Source organism: Ranitomeya variabilis, chromosome 1, assembly GCF_051348905.1.
Source record: "Ranitomeya variabilis isolate aRanVar5 chromosome 1, aRanVar5.hap1, whole genome shotgun sequence".
NCBI classification, from domain to species: Eukaryota; Metazoa; Chordata; class Amphibia; order Anura; family Dendrobatidae; genus Ranitomeya; species Ranitomeya variabilis.
The window spans coordinates 1,103,834,345-1,103,858,296 of NC_135232.1; the positions used below are offsets into that span (position 1 = coordinate 1,103,834,345).

At 43.0% G+C, this 23,952-nt stretch overlaps 1 protein-coding gene across 1 annotated transcript in view; it reads left to right on the top strand.

Moving 5' to 3' along the window:
- Positions 1 to 23,952, top strand: part of EVC2 (EvC ciliary complex subunit 2) — a 179,627-nt gene that overhangs the window by 139,399 nt on the left and 16,276 nt on the right. The window contains exons 14-20 of the mRNA XM_077280123.1: positions 303 to 763; positions 3,422 to 3,626; positions 9,605 to 9,721; positions 18,661 to 18,882; positions 21,482 to 21,672; positions 22,305 to 22,392; positions 23,933 to 23,952. The exon at positions 23,933 to 23,952 is cut by the window's right edge and continues 177 nt beyond it. Coding sequence (XP_077136238.1) covers positions 303 to 763; positions 3,422 to 3,626; positions 9,605 to 9,721; positions 18,661 to 18,882; positions 21,482 to 21,672; positions 22,305 to 22,392; positions 23,933 to 23,952 — 1,304 coding nt within the window. The remainder of the gene's footprint in view (positions 1 to 302; positions 764 to 3,421; positions 3,627 to 9,604; positions 9,722 to 18,660; positions 18,883 to 21,481; positions 21,673 to 22,304; positions 22,393 to 23,932) is intronic.

Below are 23,952 nucleotides of genomic sequence, written 5' to 3' on the forward strand. Positions count from 1 at the left end.
TATCGCAAACAATCTGCAGGCTAAAATGGCATTGTTTTTAGAAGTAAGCAACCATGGGCTTCTAATACTGGCCAACCCTTTTTTATGATCAGATTCACAAAGTCATTCAGCTGTCAGATTTTTTCTTCTCTTCTCGAAAAACCACATCTGCAGATACCTTTTTTGGCCAGGCGCTCTAAACGCCCTACCTCCAGTACTGCTTCGATGGCAGCCTTGGGCACAGTCTTCATAGATTGTTGTGCTTTTTGCTTATTTACTTGTTTTCTATCTAATATATATTTACTTTACTTTATTCAACACAGCTAAGGGAACAAAAGAAGGATCTGATCGGAGCACAGGAGGCCGGGAAGTGCGCTAAGGAAGTGCAGTCCTATTTGGAACATTGGAAAAGGCTGTTTGCTAATCATTGCCGGGAGCTTGAAGAGCTCTATGAGAAACACGATAATGATGCCACCGACGAAATAAAGGAGATTAAATATAGCCTGACCGAGAAGGCAATTGAAGATCTCAGACACGTCCAGAGTGCGGTAATTATACAAGAAATGTTAAAGCTCAATGTTCCCAGACTACATCTCCAACAAGTGCTAGACGAGCACAAGAGAGAGACGGCGCTCCTAGCTCAGCAGCTGGAGAAGGAGGAAAGCGACAAGGCGACCGAGTCAAGAGCATCCCTGGAGAGTACCATGCGGAAACTAGACGATGAGTTCAAAGTCAGTCTCAAGGAGCAGAAGAATCTAAGAAACTGGGAACAGCTGCTATTCACGTAGGTTTATCTAAGCTCCTGGTCTACAAATCCATAATGTTTCATAGAAGCTCCATTTTTCATGGCGAACATGTCCATTTGTAAAGGGGAAACTCCACCGGTGAGGAGACTTTGGAGAATAGATTAGGAAATATGACCTCAGTATCGATTCTCAAGTTGCAATGGTGGCAACAAAATAATAACCTTCAGAGCTGTCTGGAGTTTGACATTAATCGCATTTACACCACGGATCCATCAGTAGTCATAAGTTAGTATTTGGGAATTAATACTAATACTACTTTTATTAGGCGGTTGCTGGATATAAAAAACACCGCTCTTCTGGGTTGTTCAACACAGGGAAAGAGCAGTGATAAGATGACATCTGCTTGGAACAGCAGGGTTTTAGTGAGCTGCAGGATGAAGCAGAAGATGGTTGTAATTAGTGGACGCCGTTCTCCTAGGTTGTCCAACCCTGAAAGAAACAGGGAGAAGATCAGTAGCAAAAAACAGCTATTGGCTGGCTGTGCCTTCAACAATTAACATTGCAGTCCCTGAGCCCACCAGAGAATTCTCCGGTACTCCGGTGGCCCAGTCCGACCCTGATTCTTTGTATTATAGAGCTATTCCAATGGTGTAGCGTCATCTTAGGATGTTCTACATGGTCCTATAATTTTGGATTTGAATAATTTAGAAGGAAAGGTGTTTTTACAGTTAGCGTAGTTAATCCATACACTGCCCTTTACCGAGAAGTTGGCAGTTAGTAAAAAATTATTCAAGTTATTTGACGTATGTGGTGGAAAAGCTTTGAGTGCATACTATGGAAGAGATAAGAATGTTCTTTTCACCTCTGAAGAGGTGGTAGGTGCCAGCATACTTTTTGTTAATGGATAGGAAAGCTTTACTGTAGTGTGCCACCGCAGATACTTTTATTTTTGTATTACGCCCAGTGGTTGACTGTATGGCTATACTGTAGCTTATGTACTGGAATGTATTCAAGATGGATGGGTAGTGGAGAACATTCTCAGAGTTGCTATATAACATTGTATATCTGACTTGTATGTGTCTATATTCCCAGTTAATAAGTATATAAACTGCCGGAAAGCCTGGCAGCTGTATCTATATCATGCCAGTAATAACTTTTCACATAGGACAGTTGTGTTGGAAGGTATAATTTTTTTTTATATATTTTTTAGCAAGTTTTTAAACAATTAGGTCAGGAATAACCAAGCATGTCAAACATGCCGAGTTAAATATGGAAAAGTACAAATTCAGATAGTATAGAAAAAATGTACGGACAGAAAGGGAGAACGTGGGATAGGATAGGGAGGTGGGAAGACGGAGTCCAGTTATTTGCTGTCCAGGGCCTAAAAAATGTCTACATTACAAAGATATCTAAGAGAATGGGTGGGGTGGTCCATGCTGATCAACAGTTATCATCAATTCGATTATTGCAAAAGTCACTCCAGTGTTGCCTTTGCTTCACAAACCAATATTAGGTAAGTGAGGTTATGCCTCCATCCTAACAAACTGAAAAACTTTGAAAAACCAAAGTTTGATTGAGTTTGAGGTCCAGAATAGAGGGATTTGTTATTTTAACATTGTTAGGAGGTGTTTTCAAATAGTTCTGCGGAATGATTTTGGAAAAATGGAGGATGGAGGTTCTGGAAGTGAAATTGAATCAAGACTGCATGACAATACATCAGCCTTCACATTCTTAGACCCAGGCCTGAATGTGATAGAGAAATTAAACCTGGAGAAAAAACATGGACCATCTGGCCTGACTGGGAGTTAACCGTTTAGCTGATTCAACGTAAGCTAAATTTTTATCATCAGTGACCACAGTGATTTGATTAACTGCCCCCTCCATTCCTTAAAAGCTAATTTAACAGCGAGTAACTCGATTCCCGACATCATAATTCCTTTCAGCAGATGAAAATTTTTTGGAGAAAAATGCACATGGCTGAAAATTAGTCAGTTTTGGGCCCCTGAGATAAAACGGTCCCTACTCCCAACCTGTGAAGCATCCACCTCCATAATGAATGGTTCCTGAAGATTGGGTTGTATTAGAGTAGGAGCTGACATAAAATACTTCTTCAGTTTTTCTAAAGCCACAATAGTATCCGGTGAGCAAACCTTGAGGTACGCCCCTTTACGTGTGACGTCGGTAAGAGGTTTAACAATCTGCGAAAACACCTTAAAGGGGTTGACCCATGAACAAAAGTTCATTTTAATAAAAAAGATCTTGAAATAATAATAATTTCCATAATTGAATGCATTTAAAAAAATGTTCCTGTGCCGAGATAATCTTATGTATGTGCCCCTGTTGTGTACTGTATGGAGCTGTGGTATGATCAGACCATGTTCCTGCACAGTCAGACACGGCCATTACACAGTACACAGCAGGGTAAGATTATCTCAGCACAGGAACATTTTATTTAGACACATCCAATTGTGGAAATTATTATTATTCCAAGATCTATTGATTAAAATGAACTTTTGCTCATGGGTTTCCACCATTTTTTTTTTAAATTATGATTATTTTTTATGTATACCAGTGTTATGCTCAGGAAAGGGTCCATGGGAAAATGTGCAGTTTTTCAGCAAAAATTTTTATTTATGAACTTGTTCATTATGGTTTTCCATCACGGAGTTACAGTATGCGACTTTGTATCCACACAGGAAGGTCCTCCTATTACACATTTGTGTGTCCGAGGATGATGTGCAGAAAACAAAACTTGAGTTCCACTCCGGCTTTTCTCAGATGGACATTACTTTAGCCCTACCAAAAATTCAAGCTAGAATACTCCTCCAGAAATACCTGAATGACTGGAGAAATGTGGAGCTGCAGAAAGTGGACCAAAGTCTACGAGAAAGTGAGAATAAGGTGAGTTAGCTGATGGTGCGCACACATCCTCCGCTATTTCAACGTATTTATCAGTCGACCTTGAGGTTCTTTGAAGGACTGATTGCACTCCAACAGTGTTTTTGCATGTTCCTTATGGGTGGTCCTAGTTACTGAAATCTGCTTGTATAATATGTTGCCTGTGTACAGACCATATACACATCTCCTTTACTGCGGTTTCATTGCTGTATGATAATTTGGGGAAAGGTCTTTGTAGACGTATTGTACAATTTATTACATCAGCAGCCGTGGTCTCCAGCCATTTAGTGCCCCAATTTATAATGTCTAGCAATTTAATTCCCCTGTCTCTCGTCACCAGTAGCTTAGTGTACCAGTCTCTATCAATTTATTGCCCCAATATCTAGCGATTTAGTACCCAAGCCTCTAGTTAACAGTGATTTAGGGCCCCGATTTCTAGTACTGTATGTGGCGATTTAGTGCCCAAGTTACTAGTATCTACCAACAGAGTGCCCCTGTGTCTAGTCACCAGTTTCTAGTACCCAGCAATTCAGTGCCCCAGTTTCTAGAAATTTAGTGCCGTATCTAGCAATTTATTTCACCTTGTCTATAGGATCTAGCGACTTAGTGCCCTGGTACCTAGCGATTTAGTGCCGTATCTAGTGATTTTTGTAGCCCAGTTTCTAACATTTAATGATATAGCGCCCCAGTCACTGGTATGTATCAAGCGATTTTGTGCACCAGTATCTCGTCTCTGGTGATTTAGTGCCCTAATCTACTGGGTTAGTGCAACATTCTTTAGTATCTAGTCTCTTGGTGTCTCAGTCTGTGGCATTTAGTGGTTTCAAGCGCCGGGTTCTAAAATATAGTGGTTTAGTATCAAAGACTCGGGTATCCAGTGGTTTGGTGCCCCAGTCTCTGATACCCAGTGGTTTGGTGCCCCAGTCTCTGGTATCCAGTGGTTTGGTGCCTCAGTCTCTGGTATCCAGTGGTTTAGTATCAAAGACTCTGGTATCCAGTGATTTGGTGCCCCAGTCTCTGATACCCAGTGGTTTGGTGCCCCAGTCTCTGGTATCCAGTGGTTTGGTGCCTGAGTCTCTGGTATCCAGTGGTTTAGTATCAAAGACTCTGGTATCCAGTGGTTTGGTGCCCCAGTCTCTGATACCCAGTGGTTTGGTGCCCCAGTCTCTGGTATCCAGTGGTTTGGTGCCTCAGTCTCTGGTATCCAGTGGTTTGGTGCCTCAGTCTCTGGTATCCAGTGGTTTGGTGCCTCAGTCTCTGGTATCCAGTGGTTTGGTGCCCCGGTCTCTAGTATCCAGTGGTTTGATGCCCCAGTCTCTGGTATCCAGTGGTTTGGTGACCCAGTCTCTGGTACTCAGTGGTCTGGTGCCCTAGTCTCTGGTACTCAGTGGTTTGGTGCCCTAGTCTCTGGTATCCAGTGGTTTGGTGTCCCAGTCTCTGGTATCCAGTGGTTTGGTGTCTCAGTCTCTAGTATCCAGTAGTTTGGTGCCCCAGTCTCTGGTACTCAGTGGTTTGGTGTCCCAGTCTCTGGTATCCAGTGGTTTGGTAACCCAATCTCTGGTACTCAGTGGTTTGGTGTCCCAGTCTCTGGTATCCAGTGGTTTGGTAACCCAATCTCTGGTACTCAGTGGTTTGGTGTCCCAGTCTCTGGTATCCAGTGGTTTGGTAACCCAATCTCTGGTACTCAGTGGTTTGGTGTCCCAGTCTCTGATTTCCCGTGGTTTGGTAACCCAATCTCTGGTACTCAGTGGTTTGGTGTCCCAGTCTCTGGTATCCAGTGGTTTGGTAACCCAATCTCTGGTACTCAGTGGTTTGGTGTCCCAGTCTCTGATTTCCCGTGGTTTGGTGACTATTTGGTAACCAGTGGATAGTGCTCCAGTCTCTGATATCCAGTGATCTGGTGACTCATTATCTGTTTTTAGTGGTTTTGGTGCCCAGTTATCTGGAAACCAGTAGTATGGTGCATCAGTGGTTTGGTTGCCCATTGTCAGTTTTTATTCATTTTGATACCCAGTTATCTAGAAACCAGTGGATTGTTGCTATAGTCTCTATATCCAGTGGTTTGGTGCCCATTTGCTCACTGTAATGGAAAAGTATGGTTGGCTCTTCTCATTCCTTCAGTGTTTTTGACCATGAAGTCTTAACTTGTGGAGGCGGATTCATCCAGATAGATGTCATCCGTGTGTCGGTAGGACCCCATTGCAAGGTTGATTGACAGGAGCTCTGTGTAAACATTTCTGAATACGGACTGCAGTTGTTTTTGCCCCAGCTCTTGATTTGTTGCCCTCAGTCCTATGATAGATACAGTAATGAAGGACCGGCTATCTCCTGACTGCCACGTCCAGTTTGTGATTTACGGACCATTTGTGTGAAGCTTCCTTTCAATTCAAGGGGTCATTGTTATACACGGAAAGCTGCCCTTTCTAAGTGCTGACAACCTTGCCGATGCAATTGCCTGCAGTGTGTAGAATTACATAAACTAGAAGTATATGGGGCGCGGGGACCAAGACACTCTCCTTTGTGCCTGTAATCATTTGCCATGCATTATGTGCCTTCTTACATATAGTATATTCTATTCTTAATCAGAGCCAAAATATTCAACCTTCATTAACATTTCCCACAAGGTTTTCTTTTGTAATTGGGTTTTCTTGATTCTAAACCAATTACAGTACATTACTTTCCTGGTAGCACATATGTAGCCTGCCAGTCCCTGACATTGATAAACCGTTTTTCTGCCCCTCATCCAGGTCCCACCGGCCATTGAGTTTCCATTTTTTTTTAGAGATATTGGAGAACCAGGAGTAATGTGATGACGTAGTCGCATCCGCCGTGTAATCTCCATTTCTGGATCGCGCCTAGTGACATTTCATTTATTTTTCATTTTGTTAATTACAGTTCAGATCTGTTTTCCTAAGGACGTGTGATTGCGGAAGCCCTGAATCAATAGCACCTGGCTGCAGATTGTTCAGCAGTCTACAGTCAACGGCGTCGCTTCTGACATCAACACGGCTTTCATTGTCCATTTCTCTTCATCTGCTGGAGTATTGACTGCAGTCACAAGAGCTTTTGTATCATTAATTGGTGGAGCGATAGAGCCCATAAAGGGTGCAGAATTTATAATAGAGGGCTCATGAGAGTGGAAATGGCTTAACGCAAGTTATATTGGGTAGAAGAGATGGTCCGAATAGTGGAAAGCCTTCTAACGTCACAAGAGGCAAAGGCAGAACTTATGGCTTCCATGATCTTGGTTACAATCTGGGCAGGGTTCTCCTCTCATCTAGACCCTGAGAGTTAACAATGGTGGTCCAAAGAATAAACTTGGGGTATTCCCATATTCATGAGATGGATGGAGGGACCACCTCTAGGACTGCGCTTATCTTGAAAGCAGATTGACCTCTCATGCCCTTGTGAATGGAAAAGTGTTAGCACAGTTGCAACTCTTTCCATTCACTTCTGAAAATGTTGGAGAATGATTACTAGGCTAGTTTGGGAATTGCTGTAGAAGTAAATGGAGTTCTCCATCGAAAACTGCACAAGATGAAGCCCCATTCTTGAGATTCATAAGCGTCCCAGAGGTGGTACCTGGACATATCAGGCATTTGTAGCAGATCTTACGGAGATAGCATAAATGTCTGAGATGGGATAAACCCTTTAAGGATCATACAGAGGAGCTCGTGAGCGTGGGGTTGGCAAATCGCCTCCAGGGTTTGTGGCTTTGTTGTAAGATAGGACTCCATTTTAATCTTTCCGATGGGTCCCATGGAGTTACATACATCTGCTAGTTGAAGAAATTCTGTGTTATACTGGAACATAAATGATGAAATGAGTTGCCACTTTTGACTTTCTTCAAAGACAATCCTTTTGGCTCAGTGGCTAATGCTGTTGCACTGCAGAGCTCATGTGTTCGGTACGTACATGACTAAGGATAACATCTCTATGGAGTGTGGCTATTTTCCCTGTGTTTGCACGGGTTTGGTCAAGGTAGACCAGTTTTTTTCCACACCCAAAAAATGTATGAGTTTATATTATGAGGCCCGATGGGAACAGTAATGACAATATCTTTAGAGTGCTGCCAAAAATGTTGATGCTATGTAAGTAACATGAATGCTGTTGGACTATGAAGAAAGTAGCAAAGAATTAACATCAACCCCAACCCTATTATCCCACTTGCCACTGCCACAGGGCAAGTGGGAAGAGTGAGGCTAATCGTCTAATGGATGCTCCATTTCTGGGGCTGCTGAGGCCTCATGTTGGTAGCCTAGGAAGGGGCAATATCCATGACCCCTTCCCAGGCTGTTAATATCAGCCCACAGCTGTCTGTTTACCCTTTGCTTGTTTGAATTCATAGGGGGACCCTACGTCATTTTTTTCTGGTGTTCCCCGTAAATTCACCAGGAAAGGCTAAGCTAACAGCTGTGAGCTGTTATTAGTAGCCTGGGAATCTTTTGGGATCTTGTCCCTTGTACCAAATTATTAACATCAGCCCTCAGCCATGGGCTTTCCCTCTAGTGGTTATTAAAATTGTGCATTTTTTTTATTTCATTCTTTATTTTACACAGGAGGGACACAGCGGGGGCTGAATACAACTCCCATCATTGTTGCCTGGTTACGCTGATTTCAGTGCGAGCAGGAGACCATGATGAGAGCTGCTTTGAGCAGCCGGCACCTGATAACAGTGTGAACTGTACTGCTTCTTCCAAGGTGCCGGTACGTGTCACGCTGATAACACACAGATGTCATCCATGTGTCGTCAGTGTGCAGCGTATATTTTGTACATGTTGCTGATTAAAACTGATATGTCTGTGGGTTTTACCCAGCCGTTGTCTTATCTAAGATAAAAGTCCACTGAAACAGTCTGAGTTTGGCCAGATTGGCCAATTTTTCGGTATGTATTGAGGCCTTCCCAATGGCAGATGTTAGAGATTAGAAGGATTAGGCATTTCTGATTGTAACATGCTTGCTCCTTAGACTTTGTGGGGGATGGCAGGAGCATATTCCCTTTTCTTTATTGATATAGTATATATATGGAATTTGGAGGAATGGCTATCAGGGAAATACGCCTTCAGCTATCGTCTGTGTGTTGGAAGGCTTTAGAAATATCATGTCTCCCTACTATTGGACAAGGGCCCAATTGTTATTGTTACCATGTTTCCCCCTAAAAGGGAATCTGTCAGCAGATTTTGTTTTGTAATCTGTGAGCAGCATGACGTAGGGGCTGAGACTTTGATTCCAGCAATGTGTCACTTATTGAGCTATGTGTTGCTGTTTTAATAAAATCAGTGTTTTATCAGCAGATGATTATCACTACAGGACTAGGTGTCTCGTGCCTTCTAGTCCTCGGCACTGGTTATCAGCTTTCAGTCAATGTACAGTGTACACAAAAAGGTGTCAATCAGTGGTGTGGGCGGGGTTGTACACAGAAAGCTGCCAATCAGTGGTGTGGGCGAGGTTATACACAGAAAGCTGCCAATCAGTGGTGTGGGCGGGGTTATACACAGAAAGCTGCCACTCAGTGGTGTGGGCGGGGTTATACACAGAAAGCTGCCAATCAGTGGTGTGGGCGGGGTTATATAGAGCTCAGCATTCTGAGCACTGCTACATTTGCAGCCGAGAAAACAGGGATTGTATCAAAATGACAGCCTGCAGCCCAGCAAGTGACACATCACTGTAATCAGGGTCTCAATATTAAGCTGCTCTCGGATTACATAACAAAAACCCAATGACAGATTCCCTTTAAAACCAGCCATGAGATTCAGATTGCCGTGTCTTTGGAAAAGTAACTTTAAATCCGATTCTCTCGCTTTACCTAGAAATGAAATGCTGATTTTTCTTATTTGCCCCGGGATCATATTTGCAAGCAATGTAATTTCAGTGCAGATGCTTTCTCCAATTAAGCGGAGATATGCTGCATATACATAACGCGTTTCGGTCTCTGTAGAATAAGTGCCTTTTTTTAATCTTTTTTTTTTTTTCTTTTATAGCCAAGTTCAAAGACGACAAAGCATCTTCAGGATCGAGCGGCAGAAATGGTGAAGAAATCTGTAGAGGATAAAGTCTTGATTCATGAAGCGCAAATTGCAGATGACAAGATTAAGCAGGTAACGAAAATGAGATGTGACCGGATCAGACGCTGAAGACTTATCCCGTTACATGAATGTTTGCTTTTGATTTGTTCCTTCTAGTTCTATGAAAATAAGACTCGGTTCAAGAAATACAACCTATTTAATGGTGTGCGGGAACTGTTCCCCCCCGGGAGCGATTCACCGAAGCCTCCCCTGTAGACTGGATTAGTACCAGGCGTAAAGCTCTTGGTATAACAGGGATGGAAATGTCGCGCCCAAATATTCACCTCTTATCCTGCATATCGGCCAGGAGAATGCAAATAAAGATGGAAATAGAAAATATAGAACTGTATTGTGATGTGATAGTAAGATGGAAAGGGCGCTCCACCCCCAACCCAACCAATTCTTCCATTTCATTGGGAACATAAAGGGTCTAAGACCCCCAAATGGCACAGCTAATGCCAGAGATACAATTTGTAGCAAGCCAGCTCTTTCCCTACTTCATGTAAAGTAAGGTGTAAGTGGACACGTTTCCAGATTTCACAATATAAACTGCATATGCTATTGAATTGATCTCTTAGACCTGATGAGCCTGTTGTACTTTCTATGAAAATACATATTAGAATAGGCGTATTATCCTTATATTAAAATTAATATTTTATGAGTCAGAGAGTTCTTCAGTCCAAGGTTATTCACTCTCCATTAACTCTGTCTGTGTGACATCTGCAGCTTGTACTGAGGAGTGGGAGATATCAGCAGGGAGGAGGGACACTGAGGAGCTGTCAGTCTGGTTAGGCAGGTGAGGATTCAGTAGTAGTAGAGAGGAAAGAACACGAGGATCTGCTAATCAGAATAGGTGGGAAAAGATTCAGCAGCAGAGTTGAGAGGCTCTGAAGATCTGCTACTCAGACTAGGTGGGAAGATATTCAACAGCAGGGAGGAGACGCACTGAGGATCTGCTAATCAGAATAGGAGGGAAAAGATAGAGCAGAAACATGGAGGAGAGGCACTATTAAGGATCACCCAATCAAACTAGATGGACAAAAATGTATTTTAGACTTTAAAAAATGAATTATAAGGCCATACTGTCATGGATTATTACACCAGCCCCATCAGGTCTAAGATATTTATTTAGTAATGTAGACCGTGTTTATAATATAATGTAATTTGACAGATCTTCTTTTAAGGGGTTGTCCACTACTGGACAAGCCCAACTTTATCCAGGGTCCCAGAGAAAATGTATGCTCCCCTCCTGCAGCGACGCCATTCTTGTGATGCTGTTTCTGGTGGGTGACGTGACATTATGTTACATGACCTGCAGCCAATCAGCAGCCACTGACCGGCTGCAGCCTTTAGTATGTCATCAGATCAGATGTCCGCCATAAATATGGTTCAGATGTTTGGCTGGATGGGTAATGTGACATAATAACGTCAATTCACTCCTCGGGGAACATTAGCGCCAACTTCGCTGGAATAACGCCACTGTCGCAGGTGAGTAAACATTGTTTTTAGTTTCTATGAGGCTTTGACATGACTAAGTGTTGGTTTTTCCTGTAATGAATAACCCCTTTAAATGGGTTTTCAACCACAAATCCCACAAATCCAAAATCTGTTGCCCTTTTCTGCTAAAAATTTTTCACTTTTTGTTTCATTGCAGTCATTTGGTAAATTCAAAATAATTCTTTTTTTTTCACATGAATGTACTGTGGCGCCCCTGAAGGTCCAGACGCCACAGAGGTACTGCATCTCAGCCAGAGGTGTAGTATCCCAACTCTCTGGTAAGAAGGGAACATTCTACAGAATTCTAACACCTGCATCCAACACCACACTTCTCCAGTCAGGGCACCTGGGCGTACCCTAAGGGAGGATGGCCTCATCCAGCTAGCAATCCAGAGGCTGCTGTGACTGTAGGTGCAGCAGCCAAACTTGCACCTATTCGCCGAAAAGGTGAACACAGAGGGTCCAGGGGACAGAGAGTACGTCGCCGGACAAGACATCATCTACCCTGCTCCTCTACCTGCCACTAGCAACACTGCCACCCACACCACTAACTGCCTTGGGGACCGAGCTCTACCTGGGGAGAGCTATAACAACTCAGCTGCATTATCATCTGCCCCAGAGGACTGCACAGCAGCGTTGGCTAACATCTCCATTGCCGAGTACCACAGGTGGCGTTACGAACATTTCCTTAATAGACTTTATTTTCCACTTTCAATCACATCCCCTTTAACTGGATGCCCAGGGCCACGGACCGGGTCAGTGCCACTGTGACCACCCCTTTAAGTACCACGGGACCCGGTACCGAGTACCGCACGGTCCTAGCGGGCGCTCCAGTACACTCTGCACCCCATTTTGACTAAAAAAAAAAAGAAATGTAGTAATTTTTTGCAAATTTAATGAAAAAGAAAAACTGAAATATGACATGGTCAGCATTCAGACCCTTTGCTCAGACACTGATATTTAAGTCCCATGCTGTCCATTTCCTTGTGATCCTCCTTGAGATGGTTCTACTCCTTCATTGGAGTCCAGCTGTGTTTAATTAAACTGATAGGACTTGATTAGGAAAGGCGCACACCTGTCTATATAAGACCTCACAGCTCACAGTGCATGTCAGACCAAATGAGAATCATGAGGTCAAAGGAACTGGCCAAGGAGCTCAGAGACAGAATTGTGGCAAGGCACAGATCTGGCCAAGGTTACAACAGAATTTCTGCAGTACTCAAGGTTCCTAAGAGCACAGTGGCCTCCATAATCCTTAAATGGAAGAAGTTTGGGACCACCAGAAGTCTTCGTAGACCTGGCCGTCCAGCCAAACTGAGCAATCGTAGGAGAAGAGCCTTGGTGAGAGAGGTAAAGAAGAACCCCAAGATCACGGTCGCTGAGCTCCGGAGATGCAGTAGGGAGATTGGAGAAAGTTCCTCAAAGTCAACTATCACTGCAAACCTCCACCAGTCGGGCCTTTATGGCAGAGTGGCCCGACGGAAGCCTTTCCTCAGTGCAAGACATATGAAAGCCTGCATAGAGTTTGCTAAAAAAAAAAACACATGAAGGACTCCCAGACTATGAGAAATAAGATTCTCAGGTCTGATGAGTCGAAGATAGACCTTTTTGGTGATAATTCAAAGCGGTATTTGTGGTGAAAACAACTCTGTGACCATTCTTGACTGGCCCAGCCAGAGCCCTGACCTAAACCCAATGGAGCATCTCTAGAGATACCTGAAAATGGCTGTCCACCAACGTTCACCATCCAACCTGACAAAACTGGAGAGGATCTGCAAGGAAGAATGGCAGAGGTTCCCCAAATCCAGGTGTGAAAAACTTATTGCATCTTTCCCAAAAAGACTCATGGCTGTACTAGCCCAAAAGGTGCTTCTACTCAATACTGAGCAAAGGGTCTGAATACTTATGACCATGTGATATTTCAGTTTTCCTTTTTAATAAATTTGCAAAAATTTTTACATTTCTGTATTTTCAGTCAAGATGGGGCGCAGAGTGTACATTAATGATAAAAAAAATTAACTTTTTCTGAATTTACCAAATGGCAATGAAACAAAGAGTGAAAAATTTAAGGAGGTCTGAATACTTTCCGTACCCACTGTGTGTGTGTGTATATATATATATATATATATATATATATATATAATATTATTATTTATCAATCTGAAACCTAATGTGTTAATACTTCTAAAGCACCGTCAATTTGCAGATGTCACTGCTGGCATCTTGACGTCCTTGGTACCTATTTTGTGACTTGCTATGACATCCCTTCCATAAAATCTTGGTCTTTTCTTCTAGTTTTGTCAATGGGAGGTCATAAGTGATGTTCTTCATCTCCCAATCTCTTCATACCATGCACTGTCCTCCCTCCCCCACTGCATCTAGTTCACTCTCTGACTTTGAACCAGTTACAGAAGAAGTAAGGAGGCTCCTTGCATCTTCTCGCCCGACCACTTGCACCAGTGACCCCATTCCGTCACATCTCCTCCAGTCCCTTTCCCCGGCTGTCACCTCTCACCTAACAAAAATATTCAACCTTTCCCTCACTTCCGGTATTTTTCCCTCCTCATTTAAGCATGCCATCATACATCCATTACTTAAAAAACCCTCCCTCGACCAAAACTGTGCCGCTAATTATAGACCTGTCTCTAATCTTCCCTTCATCTCTAAACTCCTTGAACGCCTGGTCCACTCCCGTCTTATCCGCTATCTCTCAGATAACTCTCTTCTCGACCCTCTTCAATCTGGCTTCCGCTCTTTACACTCTACTGAAACTGCCCTCACTAAAGTCTCTAATGATCTACTAACAGCTAAATCTAATGGTCACTACTCCATGCTAATTCTCTTGGATCTCTCCGCAGCATTCAACACTGTGGATCATCAGCTCCTCCTCACTATGCTCCGCTCCATCGGCATCAAGGACACCGTTCTCTCCTGGTTCTCCTCCTATCTCTCTGACCGATCCTTCACTGTATGTTTTGCTGGTTCCTCCTCCTCTCACCTTCCCCTTACTGTTGGGTTCCTCAAGGATCAGTCCTAGGCCCCTCCTCTTCTCTTTGTATACTGCCCCTATTGGACAAACAATCAGTAGATTTGGTTTCCAGTACCATCTCTATGCTGACGACACCCAATTATACACTTCTTCTCCTGCTTTCACTCCGACCTTCTTAGAAAATACCAGTGATTGTCTTACCGCTGTCTCTAACATCATGTCCTCCCTCTATCTGAAACTGAACCTGTCAAATCTGAACTCCTCGTGTTCTCTCCCTCTGCTAACCTACCTTTGCCTGACATTGCCATCTCCGTGTGTGGTTCCACCATTACTCCAAAGCAACATGCCCGCTGCCTTGGGGTCATCCTTGATTCCGAGCTTTCATTCACCCCCCACATCCGATCACTGGCTCGCTCTTCTTATCTGCATCTCAAAAACATTTCTAGAATTCGCCCTTTTCTTACTTTCGACTCTGCAAAAACTCTTACTGTCTCACTTATTCATTCTCGTCTGGACTATTGTAACTCTCTACTAATCGGCCTCCCTCTTACCAAACTCACCCCGCTCCAATCTGTCCTGAATGCTGCTGCCAGGATCATATTCCTTACCAACCATTACACCGATGCCTCTACCTTGTGCCAGTCATTACACTGGCTACCCATCCACTCCAGAATCCATTACAAAACTACTACCCTCATCCACAAAGCACTCCATGGCTCAGCACCACCCTACATCTCCTCTCTGGTCTCAGTCTACCACCCTACCCGTGCCCTCCGCTCCGCTAATGACCTCAGGTTAGCATCCTCAATAATCAGAACCTCCCACTCCCGTCTCCAAGACTTTACACGTGCTGCGCCGATTCTTTGGAATGCACTACCTAGGTTAATACGATTAATCCCCACAGTTTTTAGCGTGCCCTAAAAACTCATTTGTTCAGACTGGCCTACCGCCTCAACGCATTAACCTAACTATCCCTGTGTGGCCTATTATAAAAAAAACAAAAAAAAACATAATCAGGTTCCTCTCATCATGTTCTCATACACTTTATGCAGTTAATAGCCCTCTGTGTCTGTACTGCTACATACTTAGGCAGTTGACTGGTTCATGCAGCTTTACATGAACACCCGAGCCTTACACTATGGCTGGTCCGAACAACGAAAGCAATTGTTACCATCCACCTCTCGTGTCTCCCCTTTTCCCCATAGTTTGTAAGCTTGCGAGCAGGGCCCTCATTCCTCCTGGTATCTGTTTTGAACTGTGGTTTCTGTTATGCTGTAATGTCTATTGTCTGTACAAGTCCCCTCTATAATGTAAAGTGCTGCGGAATATGTTGGCGCTATATAAATAAAAATTATTATTATTATTATTCTTAGAGCAGGAATTGGAAAAAGTAGCTGGGGCCAATAGAGATGGATGTTTATCTGGAGAGACAAGAAAAAAAAACAAAAAAATCATTTTAATGTTGGACAACCCCTATGTTAGGTTGTCCAGTGTTATATAAGTAAAGCCTGAATATTTATTTTTATTTTTTGTTTTATTGCCGTTGCAAGACCTCTGTTTGCAGTCAGTGACTGGTAACTTTTGTCTTTCAACTTTAGAGATTGAACGCTATTGTTTCTTTGTAGTTGCTATAGTTTATCTTTTTGGAGTCCTTTTTGAGCCCAAATAGCAACAGCCCAAATCTGTCTCCTGTTTTGGACTTGAAGCTTGGATGAAAGTTGTTTATCTACAGTTTTACATTGTATCAAGTTTTTAGGACAGTGCAGGGAATTTATGCTGCTAACTGAAACATTGTAGCAAATCCTCAACTTTAAAGTAGGTCACAATATGTGAGTATGTAAGGAGATGAACATATTAACCACGTTCCCCCTTGAAGACACAAGTGTTGTTGTGATTTATATTGTGAACTGAGTTGGTGATAATATGTTCTGTTTTACCCAATGGTAGGGAGATTTAGGGTTAATGTTTGGGATTAGCCCAGAGTAGGAGGGGATAAAGTGAAGGGACACAAAAAGGTTTCCTGTCAGGATGTCGGATAGGGCCCAGTGCGCGTGACAAGCAGACCTAAGGTCTGAACAGCAGGCAGTGCCGCATGACTTGAGTGTCCCGAAGAGAGAGGAGACTGAGGCAGTGGATAGCGTGATCCAGAGTAAAGAAAAAAGGAGAACCGTCGGAAGGACAGAGTGGTCAATCAGAGATGAGTCCTGGAGCTAGTACAACCCCAAGTTTACAGCTCAGAGATGTAACGGACTAGGGCAGGTAGAGGTCGTGAGATGAAAAGAGTGCCCTGGGTGGGAGTTCCAAGGCGTCAGTAGCACAGAAGATAAGTACTGGCCATATTGGCAAACTACTTCCCTTGAGGGGAAAGAAGACGCAGAACCACAAATTAAAAATAGGACTTTCACTAACTGGACTGTAGTACTGAGCTGGGTTGTGGTGAAGGCAGGTGAATGAGTGGTGATAGGACCCAAGTGAGTCAAGAGAAAGGAACTGAGACTGTGCATGTATGAAAAAGCTGTATTCTGTACATAATCCGCAGCAAGTTTTCGTTCAGTAAATAGTTTATTTTTGACTGATGGTCTCCCTCATTGCAGTCCTCAGCATCTGGTCCTGGCAAACCAAAGTCAGCAGGAACATGCGGCCTGCAAGGGTGTAGTGCCGCGATAGCACAAGTCCACACACCCAGTTAGGACCCTCACCTTCATGTAACGTGCCGGGGTGTAAGAGACGAGTACCTCGCCCACAGCTACCGCCCCGCGCCACGTTACTCACAACCATCAGAGACTTTGAAAGTACAGTAGTTTATTTCTATTGTTTAGAGAGATTTTTGCTGTTTTTTTTTATTTATACTGAGATTCTCCTCCAATTGTCACTGCTCCCTTGATTCTGAAACAGTTTTTCTTTTTCTTCTGTGCCCCTATGTTCCAAAGTTATGCCCCCTCGGTAATAAAGCTGCAAATTTTCTCCTAAACCTACTGGGCGTATACCACAAAACTTCTGTTGGCGCAGCTGTATTTTGATTGGCCAGGATCAGAAGAGAAGACAAATACCCACAAAGAAGTGTAGTTGTTGAAGGGAAAATTTGCATAATTATTGCTGGGGGGGGGGGTATAACTTTGCAACGGAGGGGTGCAGGAGAAAAAGAACAACTGATCCTGAATCAGTGGAGCAGCGGAAATTGAAGGAGGCACTCACTTTAAATTAGAAAATCCTGTGACCGCTCCCCTTTTAAGACCATCAATCAGTGTCTCCATTATTTCATTTTCAGGCTATCCCATTGACAGGGGATGTAAAAATAAATAATTGCCCCCCATGTCCTGTAGTAACCCCTGTACACCATCTGTCCTGATTACCTCCCTGTTTACATGTAATTTTCTTTCCTTTCTTAGCATACTGAGCGTCTCATGGGTGATTCTTTTATTACTAGCATCTCCCTCAATAAGTAGTGGTCCTGGGTTTTATTACATCACCATTCTCTCCCTAAATAATATATGTTCTGCTGTCCCTGTGCTATTAGGTATCCAGCAGCTCAGAGAATAAATCTTTGCACTTACGGTATTATAAATAAATTTAGGAGAAATTCTCACACATGGGCATGGGACTAGGAGTTGTATGTGCTGCACTGTGGTGCCAGGACAAGTATTTGCCGTCAATTTATCTATTGAAATAATACCTGATTGTGGCACTCTGAGTGACTGCAGACTTCGGTGTCGGGAGGAAGGGCCAGAGCCGGAGGTCATGTAACTGCAAGTATGCGATTTGTGGTCACATGCAGACTAGACATGCAATTCACTTGCATTGAGTGAGGCCGGACACTTGAGTGTGGCTGGAAGTATGCAAATCACATACTTGCGGTCAAAGAAGTCTGCAGTTACATAAAGTGATGCAGACTTGTACCCCAAGGCCTGATAACTCCTGTAAAGTCTTAAGCAGCGTCCCTATGAATAAATAAATGAATGTAAAGGAGTTAGTCATATTGAGCGAGATGCCTGAGCAACAGGTGAACACTCCAGTCAAGGGTCCCAGTAGTGTTTTCTGAATCTGAACATAACATGGGGCAGACTGGCTGCTCATTCAACGCCTTTAAGATGTATAGACAGAGAAGGGGGCTGGCTTAGCAATTGAAATAAGCAGTCAGTTGGTATTATTTATGGTCATAGGTCAACACTAGAAACAAAGACCTGGGAGAAAATGACAAATAGATGTCAAGCTGCTGGGATTGGAGCAGCTACCAAAAGGCCATGCCATCCGACATAATTGAACTTTTATTAACACATTATATAATTTACAATTTACAGCTGATTTAAATAATAATAAAAAACTATAAAGGTCCAGCCAATAAGTCAGGATTAGGAAACTCCAACACCTTAGGTGGTGTGTTCATGATCTTTGCCTTGCTCAATAACCCTTGGGCTTCTTGTTACCGTCGGGAATATCATTTATATATATCTTTCTTTTCTCTCTTTTTTTTCTGTGTATTTTCTAGGCTCGAGCTGAGTTACTACTGCAACGAGTGCATCACTTGAAAGCGAGAGAATATAAACTAGGGGAATATATAACGCATTTACAGTTCCAGGCCGTTCACAACAAAGAGAAGAGTCTGGAAATGCACAAAGCAATCCTGGAGCTGCAGTCCGTGCTCCTGGAGGAGAAGAGCAGATCTTCTGTTACTGCAGAATATGAGCAACTTCTCCAGACTCTGAATCAAGTGAGAGATGAGGAACATCACCTACACACGGTCTGACTTATTCCCACAGCAGTGTGTGTCATACAAGATCTTGTTTTTTCATGGGCCGCACATGTCCACATTATATTTTAAGAAGGATACAACAATATTCTACTTCGGTCCAAGTCTAAATGAAAAATCAGATGGGGTGGGTGGGATGGGGAACATTAAAAAAAAATGATTTCAGAAGAAGGGTATGGATTGTTGATTGCATGAAAAAATAATTTTTGGGAAAGGATCTCTATAGATTGACCCAAGTGCAGGGATAAAGGGGTTGTCCGGCTTTAGGTTATAAGTCTGTAGTCATTCTGAAGGTATGCGATTCCTCACATCAAGCACACTTCGCACTGTGAGGGTTCACCGATACTGACGCCAAGAGTGGTGTGCGCGTGACCGCAAGTATGGAGCGTTGCATATATGTGGTCATGTGCCGACTAGACGTGTGCGGCCTTGCAGTGTATTCGGGAGGCCAGACAAGTCTAGTCGGAATGTGACTGGAAAATTGCAAATCGCTTGACCGCCCACTCCCAGTGCTGGCATCAGAGAATCCTGACAGCGCGCAGGATTTACAAGTCTACAATCACATGGGCTGACTGCAGACTTGAAGCCCAAAGCCAGAAAACTTTTAAAACCTAAGCTAAATACACTGATCAGAAAAATAAAGGGAACACTTAACGAGTACAATGTAACTCCAAGTCAATCACACTTTTGTGAAATCAACCTGTCCAGTTATCAGGCAACACCGATTGCCAATCAATCAATTGTCAATCAGGAGAACCTGCTGTTCTGCAAATGGAACAGATAACAAGTAGAAATGATAGGCAATTAGCAAGACAACCCCTATAAAAGAGCGGTTCTGCAGGGGGTGACCACAGACCATTTCTCTTTTCTCATCTTTTTTGGCTCTTGTTTTGGTCACTTTTGTAAATTTTCATCGCTCTCACCCCTAGAGCTACTGTACAGTAGCATGAGATGGTGTCTACAACCTACAGAAGTTGCTCAGGTAGTGCAGCTCATCCAGGGAGGCACATCAATGCGAGCTATGGCAAGAAGGGTAGCTGTGTACAGTGTCCAGAGCATGGAGCAGATACCAGGAGACAGGCCAGTACACCAGGAGACGTGGAGGAGGCCGTAGGAGGGCAACAACTGAGCAGCAGGACCGCTACCTCCTCCTTTGTGCAAGGAGGAACAGGAGGATCAGAGACAGAGCCCGGCAAAATTACCTCTAGCAGGCCGCTAACATCGAGGCGTCTGCTCAAACTGTCAGAAACAGACTCCATGAGGGTGGTATGAGGGCCCGATGGCCACAAGTGGGTGTTGTGCTTACAGCCCAACACCATGCAGGGCAATTGGCATTTGTCAGAGAACACCAAGATTGGTAGATTTGACATTGGCGCCCTGTGCTCTTCAGAGTCTGGAGACGTCATGGAGAACATACTGCTGGGTGGGTCAGTAATGGTCTGGGGTGGCATTTCTTCGGAGGGCCGCACAGCCCTCCATGTGCTCGCCAGAGGTAGCCTGACTGCCATTAGGTACCGGAATGAGATCCTCAGACCCATTGTGAGACCATATGCAGGTACAGTGGAGCCTGAGTTCCTTCTGATGCATGACAATGTGGCTGAAGTTTCAGTTCCTGCATGATGAAGGCATTGATGCTATGGACTGGCCGTCCTGTTCCCCAGACTTGAATCCAATCAAGCACATCTGGGACATCATGTCTTGTTCCTTCCACCAACATCACATTGCACAACAGTCTGTCCAGGAGTTGACTGATTCTTCAATCCACATCTGGGATTAGATCCCTCAGGAGAACATCCACCACCCAGGCGTTGTAGGGAGATCATACAGGCACATGGAGGCCACACACAATACTGAGCATCATTTCCCTGTCATGAGGCATTTCCACTGAAGTTGGATCAGCCTGTAATTTGATTTTCCACTTTTTGATTTTGAGTATCATTCAAAATCCAGACCTCTATGGGATTTTAATTTTGATTTACAGTGATCAGTTTTATGTTTTATTGTTCTCAACACATTCCATTATGTAATTAATAAAGATTTGCAAGTGGAATATTTCATTCAGTGATATCGAGGATGTGGTGTTTTAGTGTTCCCTTTATTTTTTTGAGCAGTGTACTTGTCAAACGTATAGGTTGAAGTGAATTTTTGGAGCTAAATCCCCACCCTCCAACCAAAGTTTGGGACCTGAAGTAGCCTCGAGTAGCATCATATCAGGGCTGATTCTGGCCTGCTCGCACATTGCATTCTTGCAGTATTTTTTTATGATATTGTATACAAATACTGCATATAATATCTGTTTTTTTAATGACTTTTTTGAATGGGTGAAAAACGCTACAAAAACAAATTTGACAGGTGGGACTAGAACCGGCGCCCTGTTACTGTTCTCCCCCAGATCCTACATTTTTGGCCGAGCTGCGCGAAACTGGCGTGAAAATGCCAAATGTTGCAACACACATGGCAGGTTATTTCACCACTGACCGCATTTCAGAACGTTTCCTTTACGGCAGTTTTCTTCCAATTCGTGTGAACAAATTATTTTATTTCCATCCATCTACAACAGGAGATAAGAGAATTGGACAAGAACATGGAAACATGGAGCAGAAACGAGCCATCAGTCAGCAGAATTCTGGAGGAAGGTCCACCACCTGTTACTGTCCACATTACCGGTGAAGGCGAGGACTTGCCTGTGTCAGCGACTCTTCGCAAGGCCTTAAACAGGAGGAAGTACTTAATAAATCTTTGTAGAGACAGGTAGGCCACATTGCCAGGTTATGGAAACACATGGGAACAGTGTAATGCTTAATTCCACCCACGGTGGCGCTGTAGAAATGTCGACAAGTTTTGCTGCCTATTATGACTGATTGCAGCCAATCCTAGCAGCTTCTAAAAAATAGGTAAATTGTATGTTCGGGAAAATGACTAATTGTTTGCATCTGGATTTTGTGTTAAATTCATTTTTTTTTCAACTTTTTTGGTAATGATTTTTTTTTTTTTTTTCGGATGTCTTTATTAAAAAAAAAAAAATGAAATCTTGCAATTGACACACTGATCACTGGGAATATTGTAAAGTTATACATGTACATTAGCAGCAATAGTCACAATTTTCTTTTTTTTTTTTTTACTTTTTTTTAATAGAAGCACCTCCCTTCACAAGTCAATGTGAAGGGAGGTGAGCTGCGACATTGTCTGTTTGTGAATGATGTCATTGTAATCCTGCCTCTGATGATAATGAGACTTCAGAAAAGTCATCTTTAAAGAACAGGAAGAGGCCAGTGTGAAAATTGCAAGATGTTAATTTTTTTTTTAGTACATGGCAACATGCTGATATGTAATAATCACTGGAAAATTTACGAACTTCTTCAACTGATATTTATTTGTTTTAGACTGCATAGGGAAGAAATGGAGTATGCTCAAGGGGAACACCAAGAGGAAAAGGCTCAAATGGACTCGATGCTGCGGCTACATAATCAGGTACGTGTCTATTCACATTATGCAAATTATCTGTTCTACTTTTGGGGTGCCACACTGATATTACCCCTTATAGAGAGGGGATCTGCTATTGTATATATTAGCTTCTTCTTTGATATTAGGATGCAATAGGGATCAACAAGGAAGGGCCTATGAGGAGCCGGGGGGCCATATGATGTCCTGGTAGACCACGCTGCTGTGAAAAAGGAGTAGTTCCACGTGGGTAGTTTTTAGTAACATGTTTCAGGTTCATGCGAACCCTTTCTAAAAACTGAAATACTTATGAAGGTAAATACAAGAGGGGGTTTAAATACATTAAATGGGCATCAGTCTAAAAAGAAATGCCCACCTGGGTGTGAGTAAGGTGTGGTTTGTATAAAGAGAAAAAAGTCAGTAATAATATAAAATAAAATAACAGGCGTATTTAAGACATCATAAAAAAACAAAATACCTTTTAAAATGAAAAAAACAAACGATAAAACATAAAACATCAGGCTTTCTAAGTACATTGTCTGTAGACAGTGAGCTGCTTATCACAGGAAGGGGCGGAGTTGGACGAGTTCCCACTTGCCAAATAGTCACAGCAATCAGCAGGGTAACAAAACCTTCAGTTTAAGGCTCCCGTCACACTATCAGTATTTGGTCAGTATTTTACATCAGTATTTATAAGCCAAAACCAGGAGTGGAACAAATAGAGGAAAAGTATAATAGAAACATCTGCACCACTTCTGTATTTATCACCCACTCCTGGTTTTGGCTGAGAAATACTGATGTAAAATACTGACCAAATACTGCTAGTGTGACGGCAGCCTAAGTAAACAACGTCACACAGCCTGGCATGTGACACATCATCGAAATCTGTGTTTTAACCCCTGCCTCATGCTGATCACATAGCAAAAACCTGCTGACTGATTCCCTTTAACAAAACTTTACTGGATAAGACTTTGTTTGCTGTATGCACAAAACGGTAAAATTATTTTAAAGGGAATCTGTCTCATTTGCATTGTTATGGAACAAGAAGAACTGAGCAGATTGATCTATTGGTTTCTGAGTATTTTATTCACAAAACTATTTGCTCATTTTGGATTTAGGAGTCCAGTGGGCGGTCCTAACAGTGACCTGGACTCCTGAGCCCAGAAGGAGCAGGGATTCCAGTGAATAAAATACATGATATACCGAATCTTTTCCCAGAAACCTATATATCGATCTGCTCAGCTCCTCGGGCTCTATGACATGCCCCCCATAGATTGTACCCCTTTTCTATGGGGACGGTACCCCTTTAAGGAAGCTTATTTAACATTCCTCATATTCTTTGTTGGATTACGTTCTTCTACTGAGATTCTCGCGTTTTTCTCTCTGAAATAACAGAATATTGTCATATTAATATGTTGCTTCCTAAATGACATTCCGTCCCATGTATCCTACGGCACCGAACATGAACATTTATCCGGATATTTATTGTCCGTGTTATTTGGCGCCGTCTCCCAGGCTTAATTCTGTTTGACATCAGCGGCTTGACACCGTGCCATTAATTCGTCCCCAGGACATCCGATTGGCAGCGTA